Source organism: Cuculus canorus, chromosome 3, assembly GCF_017976375.1.
Source record: "Cuculus canorus isolate bCucCan1 chromosome 3, bCucCan1.pri, whole genome shotgun sequence".
Taxonomy (NCBI): Eukaryota; Metazoa; Chordata; class Aves; order Cuculiformes; family Cuculidae; genus Cuculus; species Cuculus canorus.
In genome coordinates, this window is record NC_071403.1 from 70,497,725 (window position 1) to 70,525,169 (window position 27,445).

Below are 27,445 nucleotides of genomic sequence, written 5' to 3' on the forward strand. Positions count from 1 at the left end.
CCCCAAGCAGAGTGAGCCCCACGCAGAGGCCAGTTCTTATAGTCCAGGCCCACAGCAGCGTGATGCATCAGGGGAGAAACAGTGAGTGCCTTCATTTTGACATAAGCCTGAAAAACCTGTTTGTATGAAGCACATGAAGGTAGCAGACAAGTTCAATTCATCGGCAGTTTCCCTAACCAGTGCTGTATTTCAATCATAAATATTCAGGGCAGGACTAAATATCTTCCTTGATTTCAGACCAGCACTTGAGCTTGGAACTGCTAAAACTTCTTTTACAAGGACAGCAACTCCATGACTAAGGAGGGGCAGAAATCAAGGCACCTTAGCTAGAGGCTGATTAAAAGGAGAAGCAAGCTTCAACATCGCATTTATGTTTCTATGGCAAAAAAAACATTTGTGAGGATTGAGCACGATACAACTTATCTTTGATCACGTTGAACAAGCCCCTCAGTTTAAGCATTAAATCTGAGGGTCATTAATGTATTTAAACCAATCCCATGCAAACATAACACTCTAGCCTCAACCCAGCTTGTTTGCATTGGTAAGATTAGGGTCTGGTACTTGCCAAATCACAGAAACTTCTCTCCATGCATATAAAAGGTAAGGAAGGGTATTCCAGGGCACTTGCTTCTTACCATCTGGTTTTAGTGGAAAATTTAATCCTATTAACTGTACAAATTGAATTACTGAATCATGGCATGAGCAGATTTCTACACCCAGGATGCTGCCTTGGTAGCAAACAAGTTTAGAATCACACTCAAATGCAGTTTCCTCCACATCTTTCTCTGACAGCACCTCAAGCTGTAGCACAAAACCATCAGTGTGTGACAACTTACCATGCAAGAACTGACCTCCTGACCCATACTGGCCAGAGCAGACAAACCCAAGTAGCTCAGCTGAGACCTTAACAGCACACAGCATGGCAATATTTATCTTCTTGCTCAGGGCAGGGTAAGAGCATACACAGGCAAGCAGCAATAGACAGCCTCCCCTCTCCATGACTTCAGTTAAGCAAGGGGTTAGACGCAGTACAGATAATACAAACAGGTCTTTTAGAACTTAGTAAGTTGGAGCATTCCTTCGCTGCAGCCTTTCACACAGCAGCTGTAGGAAGATGAAAGGCAAAGACGCTGCCCTTCACTCTGAGTTGGTTGAGGCTTCCAGTCCCATAGGGCAGACACTGAGGTCAGCCCTCACACAAAACAAGCATCTCCTGGTTCACAGAACAGCCACAGATAGTCATGAGTTTCTCCAGATGTGTGCATTATCTTTGCAAGTCAGCACACTTCAGAGACACAAGGACTGGCCATTACTGGGAAGGCTGACCATCCCAAACCACTTTAGCAGCAAGACCACCACCAGTATGTTTGGAAAGCATTTTCAAACTTTATTTACAACTGTCACAGTGACAAAAATGTAGTTTGAAAAAAATGCTAGCTTCTCCCTGAGGCTCAAAAAAGAATTACAGAAATATAGAATGTATATCATACAACAGGATTTTTACTGGAGTGCTTTGTTCTTTAGATACGTTCAACAACAAATAGAAATATACACAATACTTCCAAAAAAAGGATGCTGACAGAAATATGTAAGTCTTTTGGGCAGACAGTGGGTCTGAAGTCCAAGGATTGCCATCTCATTGCTGCCCACACGGTAATATCTTTGATATACAGCTTTGACTTGGTGGTATAGATGGTAGAGACCAATAGAGTAACACTTACAAGTAAGACAACTGGCTGGTATGCAGGTGTACAAGCTCATTCCAGTAAGACAGCAAGACTAGAACATGTGTTACAGATAGAACAGCTGAACCCATCGCTAGAGAAAATGGTATCGCCACATCATGACCATTCAGTGATCAACTGTCCACCAAGACAGGCAGAGAGCACATATGACAGGGTCCATGTTGCTGGGCCAGAGACCAGCCGCAATACAGGAACACCAAATTCCTCCTGCTTTGTGCTAACTAATGAGTCTCTAAACTCCTGTCTCTCTGAAATGGTTATGCAGAGCTGATAAATTATTGCCATTATGTTTAAACACAAGCAAGACGAGACTAAAACAATCCTGCCAATATTAAAAGCAGTTCCCACCCCCCCACCAGCGTTTAACTACTCATGAGGTATTAAAAATACAAATACACATGTCCAAATAGATTTTAAAAATGGAACCAGTTACAAGCAAAGGGGGGCGGCATTGGGATTATTATGAAAGTTTGGTTAAGGCCTTAACATTTCTTTATCTCTTCCATGACCCCAGATTTGGTTTTGGTGATAACTGTTCTCATCCTATTCCCAAGACAAACCAGCTTCTGAGCTGGTCCCCAAAGCTGAGACCATCCCTTTCCAGGAAAGCAGCAGGTTACCCCATCCAGCAGCAGATTGGCCTCCTCCCTAAACAGAGACAGATGACTTCTCTTTGGAGCAGAATATGGTAAAGAGGATACAACTGCAGACTTCACAAGCCAGTCTGCATTTGGTTCAACACCCACCCTTGCTATGAAGCAGAAGAGCATTTTGTCTCAGGACACCCAGGCTAATTCTCTCCCAACAGAGCCCTCCTGCAAAGTCTCCTCTCCCACTGGGGATCCACACTACATCTGGCGCTTCATCTTTGGATTGCCTCCAGGTCTGGCAGTGCTCCCCACCATGCAGACCCCTAAACAGGCAGTCCTGCACTGAGGAAGCCCTGCAGCACAAAGCTGGAGGAGATCACCCAACCCAGCCTTCACAAGCCCACTGACCAGTGAGTTGGAGACACAAAACTCTACAGCCTCGAGGACAAAAAGATAGAGAGGTGAAATTCCCACCCCTGGCCTTGGGTGCTGCACAAAAGCAACCACAGCACCTTTGTCAAACAGGAGAGAAAGATCCCAGGTGCTCAAACAGACATGAGCTCTTGCTGCAGATAGAAGCATCTTCACTTTGGATGCACACTACCTCACACTAATGACCTGCAAGACAAACAAGGGCCTCACAGTAGAGATGACAAGCAACAGCCTAACATTATCCTGCAAATACAGCTGTTCAGCATTGAAGAGTCTAAAGGCAAACAGGGGAGAAAACAGCTTTGGGAAAAGTGGCTGGAAACAGGCTCAAGAGCAAGAAACCCAACTACTCCTATGGATGCTCACGGTACCCTAGGAGGTGCCGACCTGGGGAGAGCTACAGGCCCCTCAGCAGCAGCCATGCTTCGCTACAGACACTCTTCCACCTCAACACACAAACTGGAAGCTGTAAGAAAGGCAAATCTGAGAGATGACTGCTCTGTTCTCATGCTTTTATCCAGAGGCAGCTCCTGGCTGAACACTGTCACCTCTGACTTTCTTCCCACTCCCCAAGCTCCCCCCTCCAGCAGTCCTCACATGGCCACCCTCTGCCATGTGCTTGGAATTTCACTGCTGCCTCCGCCTCGGAAAAACACAGATAGTGATCTCGAGAACAGCAAACATTTCTCTGCGTTACTTCCTTCCTTCCTCAGGAGGTCTGGTGACACCGAGGGCTTCAGTTCTCAATACAGAGAATACAAAAAACTAAGATCTCGCAGGTGCAAAATTGAACTTGTCTTTTCTTTTTAAAAGACTTTCAAAAGAATTGTTGTTCTTCCTTCAGAAGGGTGCAGTCCCTTGCTTTTCCTCATATGCCATTTATTGCTCCTTGTTGTCCTTCTTTGCATCTTCACAGTTTTCTTCCTCCTCCTCCTGCACCAAGAACTCTTCGGGTGGCCATCTCAGCTCACCGCTCTCCACATCGCCCTCCGTTGGCTCCACCACAATTGAGGGCAGGCGGTCCTTCAGCTTACAGTAGCGATCAAAGTCTGAGGGATCAGGGAAGATCTGAAAGAGCCAAAAAACAACCCGTGAGAAGGGCTGCACTCAAGCAGTCTTAGCCAAAACCCAACTCTGAACACACCTGGGTCTTCAGGACAGACCAGTCTGGACATAGTAAACCACTGAGTGATGGGAAGACTCTTGAACTCATAAATAAGCTTCTCTAATCTCCAAGTACTGGAAATGAGCACAGCCCAAGAAGCTTCCAAAGCACATGCTCTCTTGAATAGCACTCAAACAGGCATCTGTCCTGTTCAGTGTTAACCTAAGCCCCTCACCCCCACTGCTTTTGCATTAAAGCTCAGGAGTTTGCACACTGAGCTATCTAGATCAGAGACTCTGAGATCTCATTTCCTGCTGCTGGTCAAGCTGCACACAAGAACAGGCTTGTGCTCCAGGCTCTGCTGCTAGAAGGGAGAGGAGGCACATAGCAACCTAGTGCTACTACAGTCCAGACTCTGCAACAAGGGTCTGCATACAGTCTCACTCCAGGGACAACACCAGATCGAAAGAAAAGCACAGCTGCATTTTAGAGGGAATTCCAGTAGTGTTCTGCATGCTACAGCTACCACAGCTCAGCAGTGAAACTCTGCAGGATACTTTCAGGGCAGTGAGGCACTGGCACAGGTTGCCCATCGAAGTGGTGGCTGCTCCATCCCTGGAGGTGTTCAAGGCCAGGCTGGATGGGGCTTTGGAGCAACCTGATCCAGTGGGAGGTGTCCCTGCCCATGACAGGGGGGTTGGAACTGGATGGGCTTTAAGGTCCCTTCCAACTCCAACCATTCTGTGATTCTATGACTCCTAGAACTTATGGTTTGTTTACTGCAGCAGCACCAGGCCCCATACCTGCTAGCAGTGCCACTGGGATGCTCACTCTGATCCTACTAGGAAAATGCCGAGGCAAGTACATAGGTATACGGAAAACTGACCCTGCGGTGCAGTATCATCAGAAGGTTTGCATGGCTGAATTGCAGCATGAACAGAACAAGCTGCTGTTACTTTATAGGGAAGCCCTCCTAGGGGAATAGCTCCAAATCCCACTTCATCCAGAAAACAAATGCCGGGTGACAAAAAATTGCCACATCAGATCCTCTGGTTAGCAACCAAAAGATTAAACAATCACCACCTCTTTATTTCAAAGATTTTATCAGAGTGCCCATCTCACATTATGGTTGCATGCAAACACCCCAAAGATAATCAAAAAATGCATTTTCCCCTCATGGCTGTAGATGAGGTGAGGAATCGGGCATTGTTTTTTTCCTCGAACACCAGCCACATTCAAGTGAGCCATAAGAGCATCCTCATAGAGAACAGGGCTGCCAGCCGCCCATGGGCACACTGCTTGTGGGTGCTTCGGTTTGGAAGCAAGATCTCATCTGCTTTGATCTTTGCGGTTCTGGTTACAAAAGCAGGTTTCCCCATCCAGAAGCCCTGAGCATTAACCACAAAGCATCATTCTCCTTGTGCCAATCATGTAAGTGCCCATTATCTAGGGAAGGCGTGGACCAAACCCTAACTCCTATCAACATGCCTTGCAGCTTGGCCAAATAAAGGCAGTTTCAGACACATGGTGCATTACTGCAAGTACAGTCAGTGGTTCTTCAGCATCAACTTGTTATCTAAACTCAGGATGGGAAAAAAATACCCTTGACATTACATGCTTTAGAAGGTTGCAATGGAAAAAGAAGTGTGGTTCAGGAGGTTACATAAGCTGATAATGTCATGAAAATAGCCTCCTGTGCAAGAAAAATAGCAGTATAATAATTAAGTTAACCTTTGGCTGCTATCATTTTCAGCACATTAGGTCAAATTGGAGCAGTTTCTTTGAAAACAGCCTGCCAGATTTTTCTTCCAGAAACTAAGCAGCAGTCATTTCCTCACAAACATCCCCGAAATGTGGTATACAGCTTTAACACAAAACCCAGCACAATCTTATCTCAAACAGCTGCAGGACAGGCCAAGCCCAAGAAGGTCAGTATTTTTTCCACTAAGTCATGCTTTTTAATCGTCCAGGCAGCACGAAGTGAGATGTTGCAACTGCACTTTGAAGGGGTGTGGACAGTGAATGGAAAAAATACACAAAGGCAGATTTCCTCGCGTGTGACAAGCAGGAGGGCAGGGCAGCCAAGCACAGGGACCAAAGGGAAAAAGGGTTTCGGGTTAAGGCTCCACTCGCACTTCTGGGGCGGCCTCTCCACTCACTCCAACATAAGCTGCATTGCCAGATTCTCTATAAAAAAAGATAAGCAAGTGCCAGCTTTTGCTGCCCCACTGCACCATTTGTTGGCCCCGCAGGCCTAATCTGGTCCCACTCCAGATTTAGACAATGGGAAGAAAACAGCTCTGAAGCTTGCAGCACAGTCCCCACTGGGATTGCAGCAGCTCAGCTCTGACCTGCACGCTCCGCACCCTTTGCAAAGTAGGCAGGACAGCTTGCTTACCTCACAAAAAACGCTTGCAAGCCTCTCTGTTTATACTGCCCAGCTCAGACACTTGGGACAGAGGCCCCACTACCTCAACTCCTGGCCCACTGTGAGACGCCCCTACAGCCCCCAGAGGCCATATATTGCTTCTTACACTACCGCACACAGCTTCTTCCTCACAGCAAGACTGGGTTTCACAGGCCTCTCCAGGTTATGTTTTGGGAACCACTCTCCTCCCAGACTGATCCAGATCCCATACAAATCAACTGGACTCCTGTCTTGCAGCTGGAAAGGGCAGCAAAAAGCAGGATTTGAAATGAAAGCTTGAAGTGATTTTTGAAAGGCCATGTTTGCCTCTGTTTCGGATGATCTAGTTCTGCTATCCTTGAATGAAGTCTTGGCAACAAGAACGGAAAGTTCTCATGGCCCCAGGGAGGCTCATACCCTCTCTCAGCATTCACAGGGATGGAGAAACACAAAAAGCAGGAGAGATGTCAGACAATTTAGGGTTTAGCTCAGAGCTACCACAACCCAAGCAACACTTGTAAATTCAGAACAGCTTCCACATGTGTGCTCCATACCAACAACCACAGTTAAAACACTTGTCTGCCCTCCCAAGGGGCTGAAAACTATTTCAACTCTATTACAGGGAGACCAAGGTAATGAGATCTTTCCAAATACTGTTTACTGTTTTGGTGGAAGCTTTGCTTTGTTGTGGCAATACCATACGGAACCAAAAAGTCTGCATGGAGAAGCTCACCTCTTCAGGTACAGGATACACCCCTGACAAACACATTGCTCACCATCCCACTACTAAAAAGCTAAGTTCAGTGTCTCTTCAGTAGTATCAGATCAATACTCCAAATCCCAAATCAGCATTTAAGTTCTTAAATTAAAACTTCACTGCCACCAAGAAGCACAGCAAGCTCATTTCAGGAAGTATTCAAATCATCTCTGTCCTGTTTGGAGGAATTTTCCAGCTACAGGAAGCAGTGCTAATACATACATTCACTCACATAGCAGTCATGACTCAGAACGGAGCTCCTAGTATGCACCCAGCAGCCTGTGACTCAGGTTTATGAACAATGACAACTCCCCAGGCACAGACAGATTGCCCTGTACTGGGGGACAGGCCTGGGAAACTTCATACATCACAGCAATTTTCCATCAGAGTAGCAAGGCATCAAGCAGAGAGGGAAAAATACACACAGAGATGTTCTGATTAGCTGCTGTCTTCAGTCTGCATTTCAGTGGAACACTTTTTTGCATAGCAGAGCTGCAAATACAATTAGTTTTGTCTGTTTATCCCATATCCTGTTTTTTCTTTCATTTAAGGTCCCAGATCCTGAAATACATTGTCTCAGCCCACTAATCTTGTCCAGTACCTATGCATCAGATGTACCATGTGAATGCATTATTCTAAACTTGTTCTCACTTGCCACCTTTTTGTAGCCCACAAGGGCTCCACAGCAGCGAGCATCAGCTCTCATACAGAACTTCCCCGGCACAAATAGAGGCCATACCAATACGAAGCATCTTACAAACAAAGAAGATAATCACAGAGGAAGCTCAGTTTCCACCCTCGCCATCAGCCCCTGGGTCAGTAACATGTTGGTCCCCCAGTTTAGTTGGGGAGATGCAGTGGATACAGCCAAACCCCCCAGCACTGAGCACCACAGCTCCTTGGCAAAGTCAGTGCTTCACTGATGCTGGCAAAGAGGCATTGCATTCATCAAAAAATTATTTCCTTGACAGGACAGATGACCCAAGCTTTTGTCATAGACCCTAGATGGAGCATTAAGCCTATTTACCCAGATTCAGTCAGTCTGAAATGATTCACAGCTAGCTGTGGCTGTGATTAACCTAGACAGATCCCAGCATGATGCGATCATGACTTAAAGAGCTCAAGCTCCCCATGACAACCAAAACCCAGCTGATGGCATGAGGCAAGTTCAGCCTCCATACACCAATCACCTAAAAGGGAGCCTAGGTCCTGCAGGACCCACATGCTGGCCAGACAGACGATCTGCAGCGAAGCATCACGCTCAGCTCAGAGCACACCACTTGCTGAAAGTAAACACTTAGGGCAAAGTGCTTTCTGTTGTTCTCAGACCCCATTCCACTTCCAAGAAGCAAGGCAGGATTCAGGTGAAGGCATTGTTTTGACAACAGCTCCATGAAATTATTAATTCAGCCTTGGTTTCAGCATCATCATCCATGCTGCTGTGAGATGGCATCAGAGGACAAGCCAGCAGAGTACTGATGAGGTTTTGTGAAAAATGGCTATATCTAGGCATTGGTAAAGAGCAAACAGGACATTAGCTCCAACTGGCAGTGAAAAATGCTCAGCTCACTCAAGATTGCCAGGCAGGAAGTGCATGAAGACCTCCACAGGCACATCTGTTTGTGGCAGGGGCATCTTGAGCCATCAGCTGCATTTCAACAAGGTTTTTGTTTAGTAAGTCTCATGGGAATTATGGGACATCTATTAAAGATCCAGAAATAGCTCCTCACTGCAGGCACAAGACCCAGCATGACATCATCTCTTCAGCTGCATCTTCTGTTTTGTCTATGCCACCCTGCTTTGAGACTCCTGCCCTAATTTCACCATTCGCTTCTGCTCAGGCCTGTTAAATCCTTTCACTGAGCCATCTTCAGGGGGCTCCAAGAGCAGCTTTACATCACAAATACAGCAATAACACTGCTTTACATAGAAAAGTTCTGAGATTAGCACACTATCTTACAAGCACGTTGCATATTAACTGGAAAAAGGCATTTCTATGAGAAGACATCTTGCAAGTGAAATAATACAGATTACTAAGCCTACACAGGCAACTCCATTCTCACAGATACAACCCCCCCAGTGTGAGATCTCGCATCACTGCTTAAGGAGCAGTGGTGGCCAGCCCACCACAGGCCGAGGAGCTTTCCCAGGGGTGCACACCTCCAGCTGATGTCTAGAGACCTTGCAGAGCAGAAGTGGAAGCACAGGGTGCAGAAGGAGTAAGTCAACAAACCAAGTTCCCTCTGCAAGCAGCAAAACAGACCAGAGCCCTGAAGTTCAGTGAACTCCATGGGACAGAGGAATCAGATTGCTGAAGTTTATACTCTGTACAAGTTTGTTCCCTCAGTTTACATCCGAGTAAAGGCAAAACTACTATGAAACAGTACTGTTGGATGGACCAGTCTGTCTGCAGCAGACCCTGATATGCTTCACAGTCCCAGCAAAGCTGTTGTACCAACTCCTCTGCTCCAGACAGCTTCAGACCCCAGGCTTACAGTTAGCATCCTACAGACTGACTTGCAAGCAGTCCCTGCTCTACAGAGCCTAAAGAGGGACATTTTGAATCGTTTTCAGGTAATTTCTGCAGTAAAATAAATCCAAGCTCTACTACTAGAACAACAAACTTCTGAAACTAAAAGCTTGCTTTCCCCCATTCTGACTCCACTGTTTTTTTGCCTTCCATAGCCAACTGAAGGCTATAACACTCACATCATGGGTGCCTGACTCTGCAGATGAGTGAAGGGAGATGCTGCAGTTCAAACAAGCCTCAGTGGAGAAGCAGTCATGCTCCATTAGCCCTGTCTGGTTTTAAGTTATTGCACTACAGCCCTCAGACTAGCAGACGATTTTCCATGTACCAAAATCTCTCCATCAGCAAGATGAAGCACAAAGTGCTGTAGTCTGAGGTAGAACAAAAAGTTCATGTTGTGATTGCATCAGATTTGTCCTTGATGTTCTAACTTGAGTTTTCAGGCCTTTAGGGATGCTGCCAGCTTACCTTGATGCACATTGTGACGTTCTTGGCCTAGCAGCCAAAGGAAGAAGGCTGGAGCCCACTTCCCAATCCTCTTTACACTAACCTGATTTAGCAGCAGACCTCATACAGCCCACACACCACTAGCGCCCCATCAGAATCTTCCATTTCAACACTCCAATCCCTTCTGCCATCATTTACAACCAAGTGAAGCACCAGCAGGCAGTTCCCAGCTCTTGCAGACATTTGAAGTCATCTGACTAGACCACTACAGAGAAGACATCCAGGATGCATCAACCCTGCATAGGTATGAGTCGTCAGCACTTATGACTCACAAACCTTCAGGTTCAGATGAACCACTCAAAACTGAACAGGCTTGATCTCCTGTTGGCCTAAGCAGACTTATCAAGGCCATTAGCACTTGGGGAAAAACTTTGCTGAAGCAATTGTTAGAACAAGCAAGAGACCCAGATACTACCTCCAAGAGCAAATTTGGATAGGTAAATAGAGGGGTTTGACCTGACTGGGTTAAGCCTCTTCATATGATGACCCATAAAGTTAAGTGAACATCCCATGCAGGCTAGCTGGATTGCTTCAGGTTTAACAGCCTCTCTCACTCCCTCTATAGGGGAGGAAAGAGCGGCCACGGGCTTTCCAATAACTCATGCATGCAAGCATGGCATAGCTATTTTCACACAGCAGCAAAAAAAAAAAAGACTTGCACGATCCAGGTCCAGAATTATCACTGGAAAAAAGCAACATCCCCTTTTCCTCCCTACAGCTTTAGCTTTTGCTGGAGGCCCAAGCTGTGGCCCAAAATTCAGTTGATTTCATGCTTCAGTGCACTGCTACTACTTCATAGCTCATTTTTCAGACATGAATACGCAAGTCTACAACAGCACACCTCATTTGAATGCGCACACACAGCAACTGCCTCTCTGCAGGTTGTGTAACATCTGCAAAGGACGAACCCTGCATCAGGATCCATTGGCAAGAGACACCTCCTGCACAGATCACATGCATGCACTTGGCACCTGTGTTATATCCCATCAACAAGTCTCCTGGAAGAGTAGCAAAACATGTATCTAGTAGGCTAAAATGCACAACCCATCCTTTGATTAACTACAAGCAGGGAAATTAAGGGATATTGAGACTAAAGGATTAAGGCTCACAATAGTTTTCTAAGATCACATCTTCACCCCAGTAACTGATCCAGAGGTTAATAGCTAATCATGGTGTTCAGAACTTTCAGAATGAAAGTAGCTTATGCCTTCAGGTATTGATATCACCAGTGACATTTCAAGGCTTGTTCAGGCTGCCTCTGGCCTCACCATATCTTGCAGAAGGCTGCTGACCCTCTCAAACAGGCCCATCAGTCAGGAAAAATCAAGAAACAGATTAAAAAAATGTAAGCACTGTAGGAACAGCTCCCTCCTCCTCAAGTAGATCATTTGTATGCAGCGTTACAAAGATCTTCATAGTCCTCTCAGTCCAGCAGGTGATGTGAGCCCTTCTTTAACCAATCTCCCCATCTTCCACTGAACCCCCGCAGAAGCTGAATGGGGGGGGGGGGGCGGGCTTAACCACTGCAGAAACAAATGAGTTCTTTGCCAATCCTGTCTGATACCAAGGGATATTTCAGACAACCAGCTCCTGCCAAGCAAGCATTCCAGTCTGTTGACTAGTTCTCACTACAGCAAGACCTGCTATTAGGCTAGGCTATGGAAAGATACATTAGACCAAGTTTGCAGTCCGGACCAGGCAATTCCCTGCAGGATTACTGCCTAAGCAGCCAGCAGAGCACTTACCTGATATGACAGGCCGTCCTTGCGGGGGCTTAGCCCAATCTCATCCATAGCTGGGGTGTTCATCATCACTTCAGTCATTTCAGCTGATCTCAGATAATCAGGGCTAGAAACAAAGGACAGCATTCTGAGGGGCTGAGCAGAATTTAAGCAGTATCAGGGAAGAAAAGCAGCCAGGAGCGGCTGTCTGCAGTCTATTTCTAGTCCCTTCCTTTCTCCCCCTCCGTGGGAAGAGGGTGGAAAAAGCTTGCAATACGTACACCGGCACTCCACCTCCTGCCCTCAGGAGCAGCTCCCGGTCTCCATAGGATGCCAGCTCCAGGACAGTCCTGGGGCAGCTCCCTGACTCTCCCCAGAATTCCAGACCCAGCAGAGCCTGCGAGCAGCTCCCAGACTCTCCCCAGGATCCCAACTCCAGTACAGCCCAGGGGCAGCTCCCTGACTCCCCAGATCCCAGATCCCAGCTCCAGCACAGCCCAGGGGCAGCTCCCTGACTCCCCAGATCCCAGATCCCAGCTCCAGCACAGCCCAGGGGCAGCTCCCTGACTCCCCAGATCCCAGCTCCAGCACGGCCCAGGGGCAGCTCCCTGACTCCCCAGATCCCAGCTCCAGCACGGCCCAGGGGCAGCTCCCTGACTCCCCAGATCCCAGCTCCAGCACGGCCCAGGGGCAGCTCCCTGACTCCCCAGATCCCAGCTCCAGCACGGCCCAGGGGCAGCTCCCTGACTCCCCAGATCCCAGCTCCAGCACGGCCCAGGGGCAGCTCTCGGTCTCTTCCCCAGGATCTCAGCACAGCCTGGAGGCAGCTCCCTGGCTCCGGCGCAGCCGGGGGCTGCAGAGCATCTCGCCCCGAGCTCCGTTCCCTCCAACTCTGCCCCCCCAAGTGAGAAAAGTCAAAACCACAGCGAGTAAACGCGAGCACAGGCGCTTTTATCAAGTTTCCCCCTCTTTAAGCCGGACTTCTCCGGACTTCTACAGCCCCAGGGATTCGCACACTCGTGGAGCGCAGGGCGCCAGCTCCAGCCTTGCTTTTCCAGCACTTCCAGCTCTAGAAGCGAAGCGCCTTCCCCCTACTCGCGGTCCCTCTGTCGCAGCCCATCCCGCCGCGGCTGTGCCCGCACCCCGCCACCCTCCCTCCTCTGCCGGCTGTCGAGAAGTCACGTCCAGCAGCTTCGCGGGGGCACAAGGCTGCAGCCCGGGGGCGGGAACAAAGGCTCCATTCGGACTCTCGCAGCCACCCGAGTGAAGCGCCCACTTACCAGGGCAAGGGACACAGCACAGACATGAAGCCCCGGCGCTGCCCCGCGAGCAGAGCCTGGATCCCGCAGGACAACGCTCAGCCCCGCGCTGCCGCCTCCGCTCTGAACCCCGAGCCCGCCGCCGCGCCGCCTTTAAAGGCCCGGTGGGCGTGGCCTGACAAGAGGCCACGCCCACCGCTCTTGACGTCAACGTTTTCATGAATGGCCTCGGCGCGGGGTGTGGGGGGCGGGATGAGGCGCGTGTCCTTGAGCTCCCCGTGGTCCCGGAGTGGCGGGGGGGCCGGCGGCATCGGCACCGGCTCCATTCGGCTCGATTCAGCCCCACTCGGCTCTGCGTGGCTCGGCCCGGCGCTGGGTTTCACAGAATCATAGAGTGGTTTAGGTTGGAAAGGACCTCAAAGCCCATCCAGTTCCAGCCCCCTGCCATGGCCAGGGACACCTCCCACTGGATCAGGGTGCTCCAAGCCTCATCCAACCTGGCCTGGAACACTTCGGCTAATGCCAGGGTAGGAGCGGCTCTGCTATGAGGACAGGCGGGGAGAATTGGGGTTCAGCCTGGAGAAGAGAAGGCTAAGGGGAGACTTTAGAGCAGCTTCCAGTACTGAAAGAAAAGCTGGAGTGGGAATTCTTGATCAGGGAGTGTAGGGGTGGGACAAGGGCAAACGGTTTTAGCCTGAAAGAGGGAAGATTGAGATAAGATCGTAGGAAGAGATATTTTCCTGTGTGGGTGGTGAGGCCCTGGCCCAGGTTGCCCGGAGAAGTGGTGGATGCCCCATTCCTGGAGCTGTTCAAGGCCAGGCTGGATGGGGCTTGGAGCATCTTGATCCAGTGGGTGGTGTCCCTGCCCATGGCAGGGGATTGGAACTGGATGGACTTTAAATCTCTCTCTTCTGATCCAAACCATTCCATGATTCTATAGCCACAAACTTCTCTTGCTGTCACTACACTGCACTTCAGAATGCAGAGCGTACAGCTGCTGCAGCACTTCGTGTACGTGCCTATACTTGGGCCTACACACGTTGCCTGCCCTAGTGTTTAAGTGCTAACAAGTGCAAGTTTGGTGTTTCCGAAGGGAAGCTGTGCCCTCAGCTCCACTCAGCCAACCTCCGGGCTATCTATAAATGTGTACACACATACATGCATGTGTTTCCTCTGACCAGATAATTTCATCTTCTTAGATTCATATTATATAATGCGAGTGTACGTGGGTGTTTTACATCAGGCTTCAGCAAGCTGCTGCTTTACGCCAGATTAAAATGAATCACAGGGAGCTGATCTAGACCCTGCAGACATGTGGAAATTAGGGGTGGGTGCAGGTGAGCCTGCTAGGAAGGGCTGCCAGTAACCTTGCCTTACCGGTAACCTCTGCAGCGTTAGCAGGAGGCAGCAGCAGGGCAGACGGTGTGCACACAGCTCCCTTGCCCCCAGTACAAGGTTTGGAGCTCGGTAGAGCAGTAAGATGAGAGCCAAGTATCCAAAGCACTGGGGAAACAGCTCCTCTAAGTGTCACTGGCCTGGCTGCTGGGACCCATAACTCGCACTTACTGGCGTTGCTGATTCTGCCCTAAGAGAACACAAAGACATGATTTTAAATTACTTTTTTGAAGCTGAATGCTCTAAGTTGGTCCTTGCTGGGAGACCACTTTAGGAGTAGAGAAGCAGTGTGCTGCTTCAGGCAATGCTGATCCATATTATGAGGTCTTTTAAAATTAACTTTACAGTCTGCCCCGAGTGTTCTCATCTCCCACAGTCCCCAGCTGAAAAGTGAGATGCGAGATGGTGCCAAAGCTCAATTCCCTGGGTTGTTTCATCAGAAACAGGCCTGCCTGTCTCCCTCAGACATATACACACTTGCTATGGATTTCCTGGTCTTATCCAAACAAAATAAAAGCCAACAAAAAGCCCACATGCCTCCAAGTCCCTTGTGCACCAGGCACACTGAATTGTCTTTCTAAATGTCCTCCTAAACTTGACAGGGCTTGAGGCCCAAGGTTTTTCCCCTCTGTGGAAAGCACATTCTTAAATATAGATTTCTTGACACACAGGAGCCCCCAAAGGATTTCTAGGGACAGGACCTGGGCTCACTCTTCCCTCTGTCCACCCTCCAGGGCTTTCACAGCCACCACTGAGAACAAGTGGCTCAGATCAATGCTTCAGCCCACCCAGCATGGCAGAGAGTTTCACGGTTCCACCTAGGTAATCACCTTTTTGAGGGGAAAAAACACCAATCTAACAAAAATCCCTGAGTGCCTACGTGCTGAGGGTGCAGATTACTTCCCACTGACTTGGTTAGAACATCATCCCCAGCCCTGGCCAATTCCCATTGGGAGGGCTGGGGATCGGTGCTTTTATTGCTCGCTCTGGCACTATGCCACAGCGAGATTTATTCGTGTGATTAATCATCAGTCCATTAATAGTCCTTTTGAAGATGAAGGCACACCTCCCAAGACTTCCATCAGCAGCGCCTGGCTGCTTTGTGGGATCAGGCATGGCTTAACCCCCCTAGAAGTAATGTTGTTTGGGTGAGGAGCTCTGGGAATGCTGCACCTTTGGCCCTTCCCTTGGGGGAAGTCTTTGAGAAGGTATTCAGGTATCCCAGAATTGGATGAGGGGATGATTTATAAGCCTGGGAGGTGTTCTTCATGCAGGGGAGTTGTCCTGTAAGAGCTGTGCCTCCTTCTTTGCCCCAGCCAGGTATGAAAAGTCGAGACTACAGAGGTGGAGCAGGAGGAGCCATTGTACTCTCCTGCCTTAACAAGAACAAGCTTTCCTTTGTGGATAAGCCTTTATATCCATGTCTGGGCTGAAAGTGAGGGAGCCCTGTTAGTTCTTGAGCTGCTGAGCCACTGCCTTAGAGATCTGCATGTCCAAGCCATCAGTTTTCATTACATCCCAGATCGTAAAAGGCCAAATTCTCACTCCTCTCATGGGGGAAAGCACAAAAAGTTTCCCATCTGGGGCTCCAGAGCCATGAACCAGTACATAAGAGGAGAGAATAGAATGGGATCCAATCAAAGTATTTAATTAAGGATGAACCACTGTGCCCTTCCCTTGCTCTGGTGATGGAGGCAAGAGGCAAGCATTTCAAATTGCCATTATTTTGCCCATTGTGTTAAGCCAGTTCTGGTAAACGGAGCTCTGCCTGTACTGGGTTCTGCTTCTCTCCTCCTCTCAAGTGCTCTCCCTGTTGCACTGCTGTGCAGTTTTGCATCAAAAGCTCAGGACTACCTTGTCTCCTGGGAGCAGGAGCAGCAGCACTTAGACTCTCAGCTGGGCTAAACTCATTTCCAGGGCGCTGAGCTGACTGAAGCCAGATGAGCCCTCACAGTTTTCTTTTTTGCCTTCAGTTAATTTTATAAATCTGTAGCATTTTGGTTTTCAGAACAGTATAAACCAGCAGAAGACAAACAAGTGATAACAGCCATTCACTCATAAGTTATGGATCAGCAGCAAACTAGCAGGAGCAGGATGCCGTTGAAGAGCAGGCCATCATTTTCCCTACAGAAGGCACTTGTGTATAATGGAAGCCAAGGAGAAATAAAAGTGCTGTGGGGTCATTTTCCCCCTGAACTACTGGGGGCCCAGGTATTCCGTTAACCTGCTTGCAATGTAAGAATTTCCATTGCACTTACCAGCCACCATGCAAATACAACTACATGGCTTGGCCAGGTTTAGATCCACGGGCCAGAGGGGCTAACGGCATGATAGCCATGGGGCCAAGCATCTCTGCAGCAGTGCTGGCATCCCGGTCCCTCTGCAGCCAGGCACGTTGTGACCTGCTGTTTTCCAAGGGGTAAGTAAGGCTGCACGAGGCGACGTGACCAGCACTGGGTCACGTCCATTCGGGAGCGGCGCTCTCTGGCTCTTGTCTCCCAGCCAGCATCGCAAATCCTACAGGGAAAGTTTCCTAGTGAAAAAATAAACTCGTCCCACTTGGAATTTAAAAACAAAACCATGGAAACATTTCTCTCCATCCTAATGTTTTGCACAAAGTTATTTTAACAAATTTAAATTTGGGGCTCGATTTGACCGGCCAGTGCCCTTTGAAATAGTTGAATCCACGCCATCGCCGCAACCACATTGGAGCCAAGCCTCAAGCTCATCTGGCTCGCCTGACACCCCAACCAGCACATCAAAGCCCCCCTCCTCAGCTGAGAGGACAGAAGGGTTCAGCTGCTCCCTGATCCCTTTACCTGCACACACAGGAGCTGCTGTGCACCAGACAGCACCTTGCATAGCTCTTCCATGTTTCATAGTCCCTTTATAAGCAGTTTGCATGCCCAGGATGCTATGAACAGGTTGAAATCCCTGCCACTCCCAGCCTATCACCTTCATAGCATCACTACAGACGGTCCCATATGCTTTTGTCCAGTCAAACCTTCCTAAGAGGCCGTGGGTACTGCACAAACAAACTCCAGGCTGTCCCTGTGTGGCTCTACCTGTAGCTGACCCAGCACGAACCCTCTCCTCTCCTCCGTTGTGGCGCAGGATCTATTTATTTCCTCGGGAAAAAAAATAGGCTCTCATGGTGTCATTCTTTCCAGTTGCTTTCCACACAGCATTGCATTTCTCAGTGACTTCCAGATGGTGCTTGAGCAGAAAAAGCCACTCAGCTTTTAGCCGTCCTGCTCTACGTGCCTGAGTGCGAAGTGGGTTGTGGTGCAAAGAGGAGCAAAGGGGTTTGTGCCCTGTGTCAAGAAGCAAGAAGGCTGGATACATCTGGCAGCACAGAGGGGTGGATTTTCTGCACCTGGATGGGCTACTAAGGAGCCAGGAATTAGATCTGCTTTTGAAAAGTTGCCTCTGGGTTTGTTTTACACTGACCCTGGGAAGGAAGGGGCTGTGGCAGGGGCCAAGCCTGCAGCTCTCCCGCATGGTTGGCCCAGGGGGGCTCAGCCAGTTTCCATCCAGGTCAGCAAAGCCCTTAAGCTTGTCCTGATAATTAAGTTTGCGTTTAAGGACTTTACTGAACTGAGGCCTTTGCTGGCCCCGTGACAGGAGCTGCAAACAACGGGAGAAGTATGGAGGGGGCTGTGGTGGAGGGGAGGAGAGGACAGAGGACACGGTCATGTTTCTGGCTCAAGAAATCCAAAAGATGATGACCCTGTTTTCTCCATGGTTTTCCTCACTTTTCTTCTCTGTTGCTACAGATAGAGCAGCTTGTTGGCCCCATGTCCAGCCTTAGAGCAGCTTGTTGGTCCCTTGTCCATCCTGGCCAGTGTTGCACCCATCAGCTGATCCCAGACAAGCCCCCACATAGCCTGCAGGCTTCCCAGGCATGCTGCCACCTGGTTCCAGTCTCCATGACAAGGGATAAAGGGAAGGTAATGCCTGCAAAGCTCTTCCCTGACTTTCTATGTGGAAAAAGCATAAACACCATGAAGGATGGGGAGAGGGGTAGGGAAAGGGGTTATACAAGCAGACTGTGCTTTTAAAAAACAGCGGCTAGTTGGGTTTTGTTTTTTTCTTGGAGACAATAGGCCAGAATCTGAAGCAGCAGCATCTTTACCCTGCCCTGGCCCTCTCCCTTGCCCGCTGCTCCCACCAGAAGGGCAGAGTTTCACAGCCATTTTGCAATAAGGTAAAGTCTGCTGAGCAGTGGAGAATCAGTCTCAAACCCCCGGGGAAAGGAGGTTTGATAGGAGCTCGGATGGCTTAGATGTCCCACTAGCACCTCCTTCAGGTCCCTGCAGAAGGAGGTGTCCTCTCCATCCTGCTGAACCCTGACAGTTCTCGCAGGAGATATGCTCCAAAAAAAACGAGGACAGGCAGTGAAGCCCCAAGTTTAGGGAGGAGAGGGAGCCTTTTCTGGACTGCTCTGGAGATGCACTGAGGACCCAGCATCTGCAAGGGAGCCAGCAGGAGATGTGAGCTCTCAGTGCGGTGCTGGATCATGCCAACACAAGAGAACACATTAAGAACGAAGAGTGCCTGGGTTAGTATTTATATTCTGTCAGGGGAAGTTAAATGCATTTTGGCTGGAATCAGAGTATGAAAAATATTCTAATTTAAAAAATTGAATCCTTTACTGAATGACTGTATTTCACCTTTCATCATGCCAGCGGTTTATTTATTAATGGGTTTATTTCATTTAACAGGGTGTCCTGCTGATACTTATTTCCCTTTTTAGTCTGTAGGTCAGATGACTAGTTCCCTGAGAGGAGTTGACCCTAGAGTAGACCTAGAGGCAACACCAGTACTTCCCATTTTCTGACAGGTCCCTTGCTGGCACCAGGGAAACAGCAGGGGCTGAGAAATGCAGAGATGAGTCTCCTGCATGAGAGAGGGAGAGGCAATGTGTAAAACCAAGCGTCACAAAGGCACCACAACACAGAACCTGACCAGGGGAATTTATTACTCCTGTAAGACCTCGTGTCTGCTGCTGTGCTTGTTTGGCTCTGTTGGCATAATTAAAGTATTGTGACTCTCCATTGTGGCTGCTATAATAGCACAAAGCAGCTTTTACACCACTAATTCTATTTTTGCATGGAAAGAGGACTAACAATATCCATGTCAGGCACAGCTGTCCTGATATAACTGAGCTAATGCTCTAGCTTTGGCTGCTGCAAGTGCAGGTAAACCATCATGTCTCCATCATAAAGCATGGGAAAGTCTGAATGAGCGGATGCCAGGCAGTCCCCAGGAGTTTCCTCAGCAGGGTTAGCTTTGTTAGGAAGAGTGGAAAGGGCTGAGAAGAGAAAATCAAAACCGAAAGTTAATGACATTAGGAGGGCAAGTTGCTCACCTAGCACTCAGCCCCAAGCTCCACTGGTTGTTGGATAAAAGCCTTTCAAAGGTGGACTAGGAAGAGCTACAGCTACAGTGCAGATGACACCTGAGCCAGAATGTGCTGGGATGTCTGACTCCTCACACACACAGCTCCTCTGGGTTCATGGTGCATCTGCCCTCAGGGAGAGGATCCAGGCACTTAAGAGAGAGGGATTCTGAGCACATGGGTGTTAATGCTCATCTCTCTCTGCTCTCTCCTGCACTTGCACATGTGTGCAAGAGCCAGCGTGGTCCCCTATGGTCGTGAACCTGTCCCATCCCACTCTTGATGAAAAGTTCTTTCTGGTGCCTGTTAAATCAAACCATGATGCTCAGCACTGAGCTTAACTCTGACCTAAGAAGACCTACATCTGTCAAGGAGCAAGAAGTAATCCCATAAAATCCTTAGCTTCCTACTTAGGAGCAGAGCCTAGTTATCCTTTTGCCTTCTGCTGCAGGACTTCGCTAAGATGGGGATTGAAGCAGTAATTGCTTCTCTGGGGACTTGAGGAATGAATGGCTGAAGTAGCTCATCTCTGCAGTCCCGCACCTACTCAGCAGCAGTTTTCCCCTCTCTTTCCAAGAGCTGCCACGTGGTCCCAAGGGGTATGAGGGTTCCTGCTACCAGTGATGCATCTTACTCCCTTCATGACAGGATAGTTCCTGTCTCCCTTCACTCCTCACTGCTCCTGCCATTCTCCAAAGAGCAGGGAAAGGACCCCAGCCCCGACTCCTCACATCCCATACAGCTACAGACATGGAGGTAGGACACTGTCTTCACTGCATAAGGTCTTCTTGCAGCAAGAGTCACTGTGGTTAGTTGTCCACAGCCCTGGGTGCTTCCTATGGCAGGAAAGAGTCCAGTGCTGCTGTCCTCTGGTTGCTCAGCAGGAAAAGGACAGGCTTTACCTTAAATCCATCACTGCTGTTGGAAAATTGTCATCAGCCAGCTCAGTCATGCCACAACAGAAGGGACAAATTCACCTTCCTTTACCAACGTTGGTGCAACTGCACCAGGGTAAAACCACCACTGGCTTTGCCCAGTGATCCCACTGCTCCTGGCTGCCAAGGGTACCCTGGACAGACTGGTTTCCATCCCACCCTGTGCCCATCAGAGGGGGGAGACCCTTGCCTGCCACGGAAACCTGGGCACTGAAACTGCTGCAGAATGTGTCTTAGGTGTAAACTGCCTCTGGAGCTGCACCAGTGGCAGGAGCTGCTGCTCGCCCAGGTTGTGAACTGGTGTCAAGTACACAAAGGCTGCCTCTGCAGCCCTGGTGAGCAGGGAAGGCGATTGGCTGCTGAGGCCTGGATCCATGGCTCTCCTTCTTTTTCTCCTCCTCTTCTGAGTGTGCGGGACACGCTCTCTGCTGGGAATGCATGGCCCTGCAGCATCTCCACGCCATCGCCTCTGCAGACAGCCGCCACAGAGCAGCCCTGGGGAAGCTACACATCTATTTGGCTTCCTCACAGGACAGACGAATTGCACCGTATGCAGAGCTGCTTGGTGTTTCACAGCTACAGAGAAATTCCATGTGCCAGTTCTGTGGAGGGAACTCCCGTTTAGTAGGCAGACAGCACCAGAGGGCTTGTGGGTGGGAAGGTGTCTAAAAACACAGCCTCAGCCACCACCAGCTTTGTCTTGCAGCCAGGGTGTTTCTGCAATATGGAGAACTATTGCCACTGCTTCCTTCCCCCTCCCAAAAAAGAGCACTCGACAGCCAAGAAAGCAGGTTGCAAGCACAGTCACGGCCAAGAAGTGGCACTCATCCCACAAGCAGCCTCTTAAAGATGCTCTGTGAACCCTATGCATGAGCATCACCAACTCCTCTGTGACACAGAGCTGCCCCTGCCAGCAGGTTTACTGACCACCTGTGCTAACTGGGCTCCATAGCAGTTGGGCAGGCGTGGAGAAGGATGAAGATGGCCTTTTCTGCTTGAAGGTAAAGGCTACATAACTATGCAGGAGGACTAGCGGACATCCCTACCAGGGCTGAGTGATATGGCTGGAGTTGGCATACACCCCTGGATCTTCAGAGCATCTTGGTTTTGGATGGAGGAGGAATCATCCTCCTCACCTGGCTGTAGGTCACAGGGTCTCGCCACCGCAGGGCTTGGGGGGGGGGGGAAGCCTGCTCACACATGGAGCCAAATGATCCCTGAGGTATGCTGGACGCAGTCAAAACCTGCAGCTCAGCTGCAGTGCCTGGGAGCAAAGTATGGGATAGTGGCCTGACCAAGGATGCTCTTTCTTAGAGCAGTATCAGCTACTGTGCCAAAACCAGCACCTTGCTTGAAACATAAAATTCCCTGATTTGGCCACAATCATGCTGGGCTTCAAAGGAAGGATAGGCTGCATGAATGTGATGCTGCACAGGAGTCAGGCAACCACAGCTGTGTCTTCAAGGAAGCTCCTGTCTCTTATCAGCACCTGGTCTGACCCAGCCTCTCCAGTGCCTGCATGGTGAAAGATATCACCATCCCCAGGGCATGCCTGGCTTGAGTCCTTGCAGAGATAACCTGGCTCTACAGTAGCAAGAGCTTCTGGAGCCAGCGGTCCCTGGTGCTGCAACATGCCTTGCTTCTTGCAGTGAGCCTTTAGACCAGCAGAGACCCATTGTTATGGAGATGGGAAGAGGAAGGTAGCCTAGCTGCTGCTTCGATGGAAAAGCAATCACTCTCCTCCACCTAAAGGCCTGTGATTTAATCCTGGGGGACCAACAAGGAGAGATCCAAGATAAACAACATCTGTGCATTCACAAATTGAAAATGGAGTTGCTTTCATGTCCTGAGCCTGTTGATTAACCAGGGTTATTGTTTGGCTTGGCGCTTGCTGCTTGGTGACTTGGAAGGAAGGTAACTGAAAGGGATCGTTTGGTTACAGTCCCTTGAATTCGAGTATCTTTAAATAGTGCATGGGTTTGCGTTTGACCTGCAGAAGACTGATTGGAAAAGGTAGCAGAAGAGTGCAGATGGCTATCAGAAGGGAACCTGTGTTTAGTCTGCTTGTGCCAGATGGGAATGGAAAGTTCGCTCTCTTGCCAAGTGTTTAAAAGAGGAAATAGGATGTGATATTCTGCCTCCCACTTCTTTCTCTCCCCTGAAAGCAGCCCTCTGCTCCACTTCCATTTGTTGTAAAAAGGAAGAAAAAAAAACCCCACAGCTTGGCCAACATAAATGCTTGGAGACAGTTAGAAATAAACCTCATCCCTTTTTAATGTGTTTATTGTGGGGAGATAGATGGAGCGGTGGATTTTTGCACACAGCTGGGTCCAGCGCTGTGCAGCACCTGTCTTTTGGTCTCATCTATACAACAAACAAAGCTGCAACCCCCAAAACACAGAGACGCGCTGCTGTCATCTGACAGGGAGGACATGAAACCCTATCACAGCTCTCTTCTCCCAGCTCCAGAAAAAGATTCCTATCAAGACTCTCAGCTGGAAAACCTACCAGTGGGATGAACCAAAACCTCACCTGAAACTCCTGTGATTTCCCCGGTTAATAAATCCAGGCCTGCCTGAGTTATGGCTGCCTGGAGGACTTGTGGAGGTAGAGAATGAGATCCTCTAGGCCTGAGTAGCGTGTTGGTTTAGGGAGTCTCAGGAGTCAACTCCAACACTGCCCCACTGACATGAGCACTGTAGCAATCTTGGTGATGTGGTGCATCCATAAACCCTCAGGTCAGCCTCAGAAATCTCTTGTGGACATGGATGCCATGCCTTGTTTCCCCAGATAATGAATGCTTCTGTGAAACCTTTTCACAGAGGTGATGGACCTCTTGTGCTCCAGCCCCTCTCTCCCAGGTGAAGCAGCCATGTTTGTAACAGTGAAGCCACCAGGAGGAAAAAAAGCATGGTTACTCATCTTCCCATACAGTCCTATGCCACCCCACTGAAATGCCTGTCTTGCCCACAAAGCCACAGGGCACTGGGCTGGGCATGGTCGCCAGGAGGGCAAGAGGAGCAAAGCCCAGCACCCAACCAGCTGAGGATGCTGCAGCCACCGGGTGCTGACCACACAGACACCTTCAGCCCGAAACAGACTCAGCTCCTTGGTGGGGAGATGGGGCACCCCCTGCAAGGCATGGGCTGAGCACGGTGGCCAGCTGCAGGCAGGAAGGTGACGGGGGATGGCACCCTGGTCCCCAGCCTAACCTGTCCTGTATGGGAAGCTGCCAGGCAGCTGCTTGGCTCCAAGAACTGGAGATTTAATGAGCAGCTTCAGGAACACTCTCAGTTGTCCTGCAAAGCTCTTTGCTGTCTCCGGAGCTAATTACTAAATGTTTCCAAAGCTGCTGTCCATGTAAAACATGGCCTTTTGTTACAGAGATGTGTTTGTGGACAGTGGGGTGATACTCAGCGGACGCCTGCTGTGCCTGGAGGGGCATATGGGAAAGAAAGGAAAAGGTCTCCCTCTCACCCTGGAGAAAGGTGCTGTTGCTTGCCTTGCCAGGGGCTCAGGTGCCCTGCCTCTGCTCTGGGAGGATGCAAGGCTCCCCAGTGCAGGGTGCAAGGGGAGAGGCAGAAATAAGCCTGCCCAGGACAGGTGCAGCAACCTGCCTCAGACAGGCAGGGCATCCCACTGGAGACTGGGGAGACCAGTTTACTAGAGACAGGACCCCAGGAAAGGAGGAGAGAAGGGAAGAGAAGGATAGAGAGAGATGAACATGAGCTGGCTGGGTAGTTTGGACCTGACTGGCCAGGAAAAGGAGCTGTGGGGTTAGGACAGGGCTGGGTTCACACAGGGACAGCCGCGGCAGAGGTGCTTGCTTAGTGCCAACTTTTCTGCAGAAAAGGTGCCATGGGGAATGGCCACCCAAAGGTCAGCCTGGCCCCCTGCGAGTGTCTGCCCTCCGCAAGGAGAGCACAGGCTGGCAGGAGATGAACTGTGCCCCTATCCTGCCGACGAGCCAGCCAGCTTCCCAACCCTTCTCCTTTTCTTTGCCTGTAGGAGGCAGGGAGCTGACCTAACAGCATCCAGAGCCGTGTGAATCTCTGCTGCTGTGCCAGAGCCAGTTCCTTAGCAAGGCTCCTCAGATCACAGCCACCTTGAAGATGCTGGATGGTCACATCCCTCCAACAACGGGCAGCCTGGCAGGGTCTCACTCCTGAGCTGCACACCTTGTCCTCAGATACGGAAAGGTAATATCTTTCCAGTTGTGCTGGACTCCTAGAAGGTGAAGTCCTGGTTAAGGAGATATCATAATGAGTGATTTGACAAGCCGAGTTGGAAATCATGAGCACAGAGGCAGCCGTGTGGTTGCTCCACCATGGGGTGCACCTGGGCATGAGCTGGGGACTGAGAGCGTCCCTGCTGCAGTGCCGCTGCCAGCTGCACTTATGCAGGGAGGGATTTAGCCTTAAGAGTCTTAGTGACGCATCTTGGGAGACTTAGGCTGAACCCAGCTTGCAGAGACGTGACCCGTGCTGCATTTCTTGTGGTCACCTGCTGGTCGGCATTACCGGAGCTGTCATCCGCTCCCAGACTCAACACGTGAGCACGGTGGCACAAGGGCTTGGAAGACAAGGAGGGGTAAACCAGCCCAAAACTTGATTGGGTCCAGACTTGTACCCACACCAAGACTGCTGAGACAAGATGTGGGACTGGTCCCAAAGGACAAAACCCCCTGTTTACAGCTGGCAGAGGACCAGTGTCCAGTATGCTGTTGCTTTAACTGGAAAGAGAGTTTGGCTCAGGTACCCATAATCTCTCAGTCATCAACAGGAGAGTCCTTCCCACTGCCTTAGGGGATCAGTACCTGGGATGGGGGAAACCAGGTCTTCGGGCTTTGAGCGTGGGCTCCTGTTTGACCCATACCTGCAAGAATTAGCGAGTCACTGCAAACAATGCAGCAAAGACCAAGGCAGGTTTTAATATGTGTTGTTAATGATAACCCCATCCATGGGTGTACTTCTATAGATGGGGAAAGTGCAGAAAGGGAAGTAAATAACTTACTCTGACTTGAAAAAAGGCATCCCCAGGGCCAGCATTAGGGACAAGGAGCACCCACAGAGAGCACATCAGCAGTTTTCTCCATGCGGATTTGCACACTTGGAGTCTGTCGACCCCGAGAACTGACCTGACTTTGGTGACCACGCTCAGCTGAGATGAAATGAGGCTGGCTGTAATCCCCGAGAAACCAGGCCGCTCGCAGGACTCAAGACAGTCAGGTCCCATTAAAAAGCATCTGCCAGTCTGATGTCCTAAGGATTTCATTATCTTTCTTAGCTAGGAGTCATGGGTGAGGACTGATCTGTGGACTCTGGAGAGAGATTGGAAGCTGCTGCCTGGCAGCGTCCGCACAGGGCAGTTTCTAGGGCAGCAATGATCATTTTTGCTCCCAGGAGCAATGGGATGCTGCCTTTGGCAGGCAATGTGCTCTGCTTCCTTGCTGAAAGACACAGGAACTTAGGAAAAGAAATCAGGCAGTCTTGTAAGTGAAAAGTGCAGTGCTTGAGGTACTCAGTATGGGCTAGAGCAGCTAACAAGTAGTAGAGAGTGCACCAGGAAATGCCCACTGATGTTTGTGTTCTCCTGCAGCATCTATTTTTCTTCCAGCGGCTGCAAAATCTTGGAGCCATAATTAGAAACAAGCTCGTTGCAAGAGTTCCCAGGTCTAACTCAGCTCTCTTGAAACTAAACCATTTAGAACCACTCTCTTCAGGGACAAGACACAATGTACTCTCCTTTGGTAAAGCCCAGGATACATTGACCTGGCGCCTGATGAGTCCTCTGCAGCACATGAGGGAGAGGCAGCCCCTCCAAGACCAGGTCCTTGCTCCAGTGGGCAAACAGCTGAGGGGCTTGGACCCAACCTTATTGAAATTTATAGGGATTTTAAGATCCTGGATGAATCCTGGGATAGAGTGTCCAGCTGCACGGGATATTGTTAACAGAGAGGAACCTTAACAGGCTGTCTTGGAGAAGATTTTTTTTTATTTTCATGCATCTGACTTTCAAAAAGTGTTGACACCCCCTTCAGTCCCTCACTGAGGTGCAAATAATCAGACCTTTATTTTCTTTTTATTAAGCCAGGAGCACACAAAGTGCTCGGCCTTCTGGCAGGTCAGGTGGAACGGCTCACCTTACAGTGGTGGGAGCACGCGCGGCTGGATCCAGGCCTCGGCTCATGATCTGCACCCCTTGCTCCTCTTCTCTCATAAACAGCAGAGATCTGGGTGGCAGCTGAGGTTTTCATTGTGTGTCGTTGAAAGAGATTTCTCCCAGCTGTCTAGAAATCATCTTTCTGCCTGTCTGGGGCAAGAGCGTACAATGGCAAAGTCAGGAGCTGGCCCTGGGTGAAACTTGGGCATCCCTGTCTCGAGAGCACAGTGGGACCAATCATTTACCCACTGAAAAAAGGTTGGTTTGGACCAAAGAGGAAGGTTTGCAAATGCCATCCTAAGTCAGCAATTACCGCAGTGCTGCAAACTGCAGGGTTAAGCCAACTACAACGGAGCCCTCCTGGGCTGGCTTCAAACGGCGACTTCTGGGGAACATTTTTCATTTTGCTGTGAAAACTGAACAACCAGAAGCATTTGCTTCAGATTGATCTAAAATAAACTCAGTTGACCTTTCTGATTTGATTAGTAGGATGAAGAAT

The 27,445-nt window shown here is 49.6% G+C and overlaps 1 protein-coding gene across 1 annotated transcript; it reads right to left on the bottom strand.

Annotated features, from left to right (window-relative positions):
• Positions 1-2,772: 2,772 nt before the first annotated feature.
• Positions 2,773-13,211, bottom strand: LBH (LBH regulator of WNT signaling pathway). The gene is made up of 3 exons (XM_009562557.2): positions 13,075-13,211; positions 11,819-11,921; positions 2,773-3,835 (listed from the first exon to the last, which is right to left on the bottom strand). Exons 1-3 carry the CDS (start codon positions 13,098-13,100, stop codon positions 3,647-3,649), a joined length of 318 nt encoding a protein of 105 aa, XP_009560852.1. The 5' UTR covers positions 13,101-13,211; the 3' UTR covers positions 2,773-3,646.
• Positions 13,212-27,445: the final 14,234 nt, after the last annotated feature.

What these genes read in the sequence shown, in the direction of transcription:
- LBH (XM_009562557.2), bottom strand. Translation starts at nt 13,100, where the DNA reads ATGTCTGTGCTGTGTCCCTTGCCCTG. An exon ending in GTGCTGTGTCCCTTGCCCTG is followed by an intron (nt 11,922 to 13,074) that starts GTAAGTGGGCGC and finishes CTTTGTTTCTAG; the next exon opens with CCCTGATTATCTGAGATCAG. An exon ending in AGGACGGCCTGTCATATCAG is followed by an intron (nt 3,836 to 11,818) that starts GTAAGTGCTCTG and finishes TGGCTCTTTCAG; the next exon opens with ATCTTCCCTGATCCCTCAGA.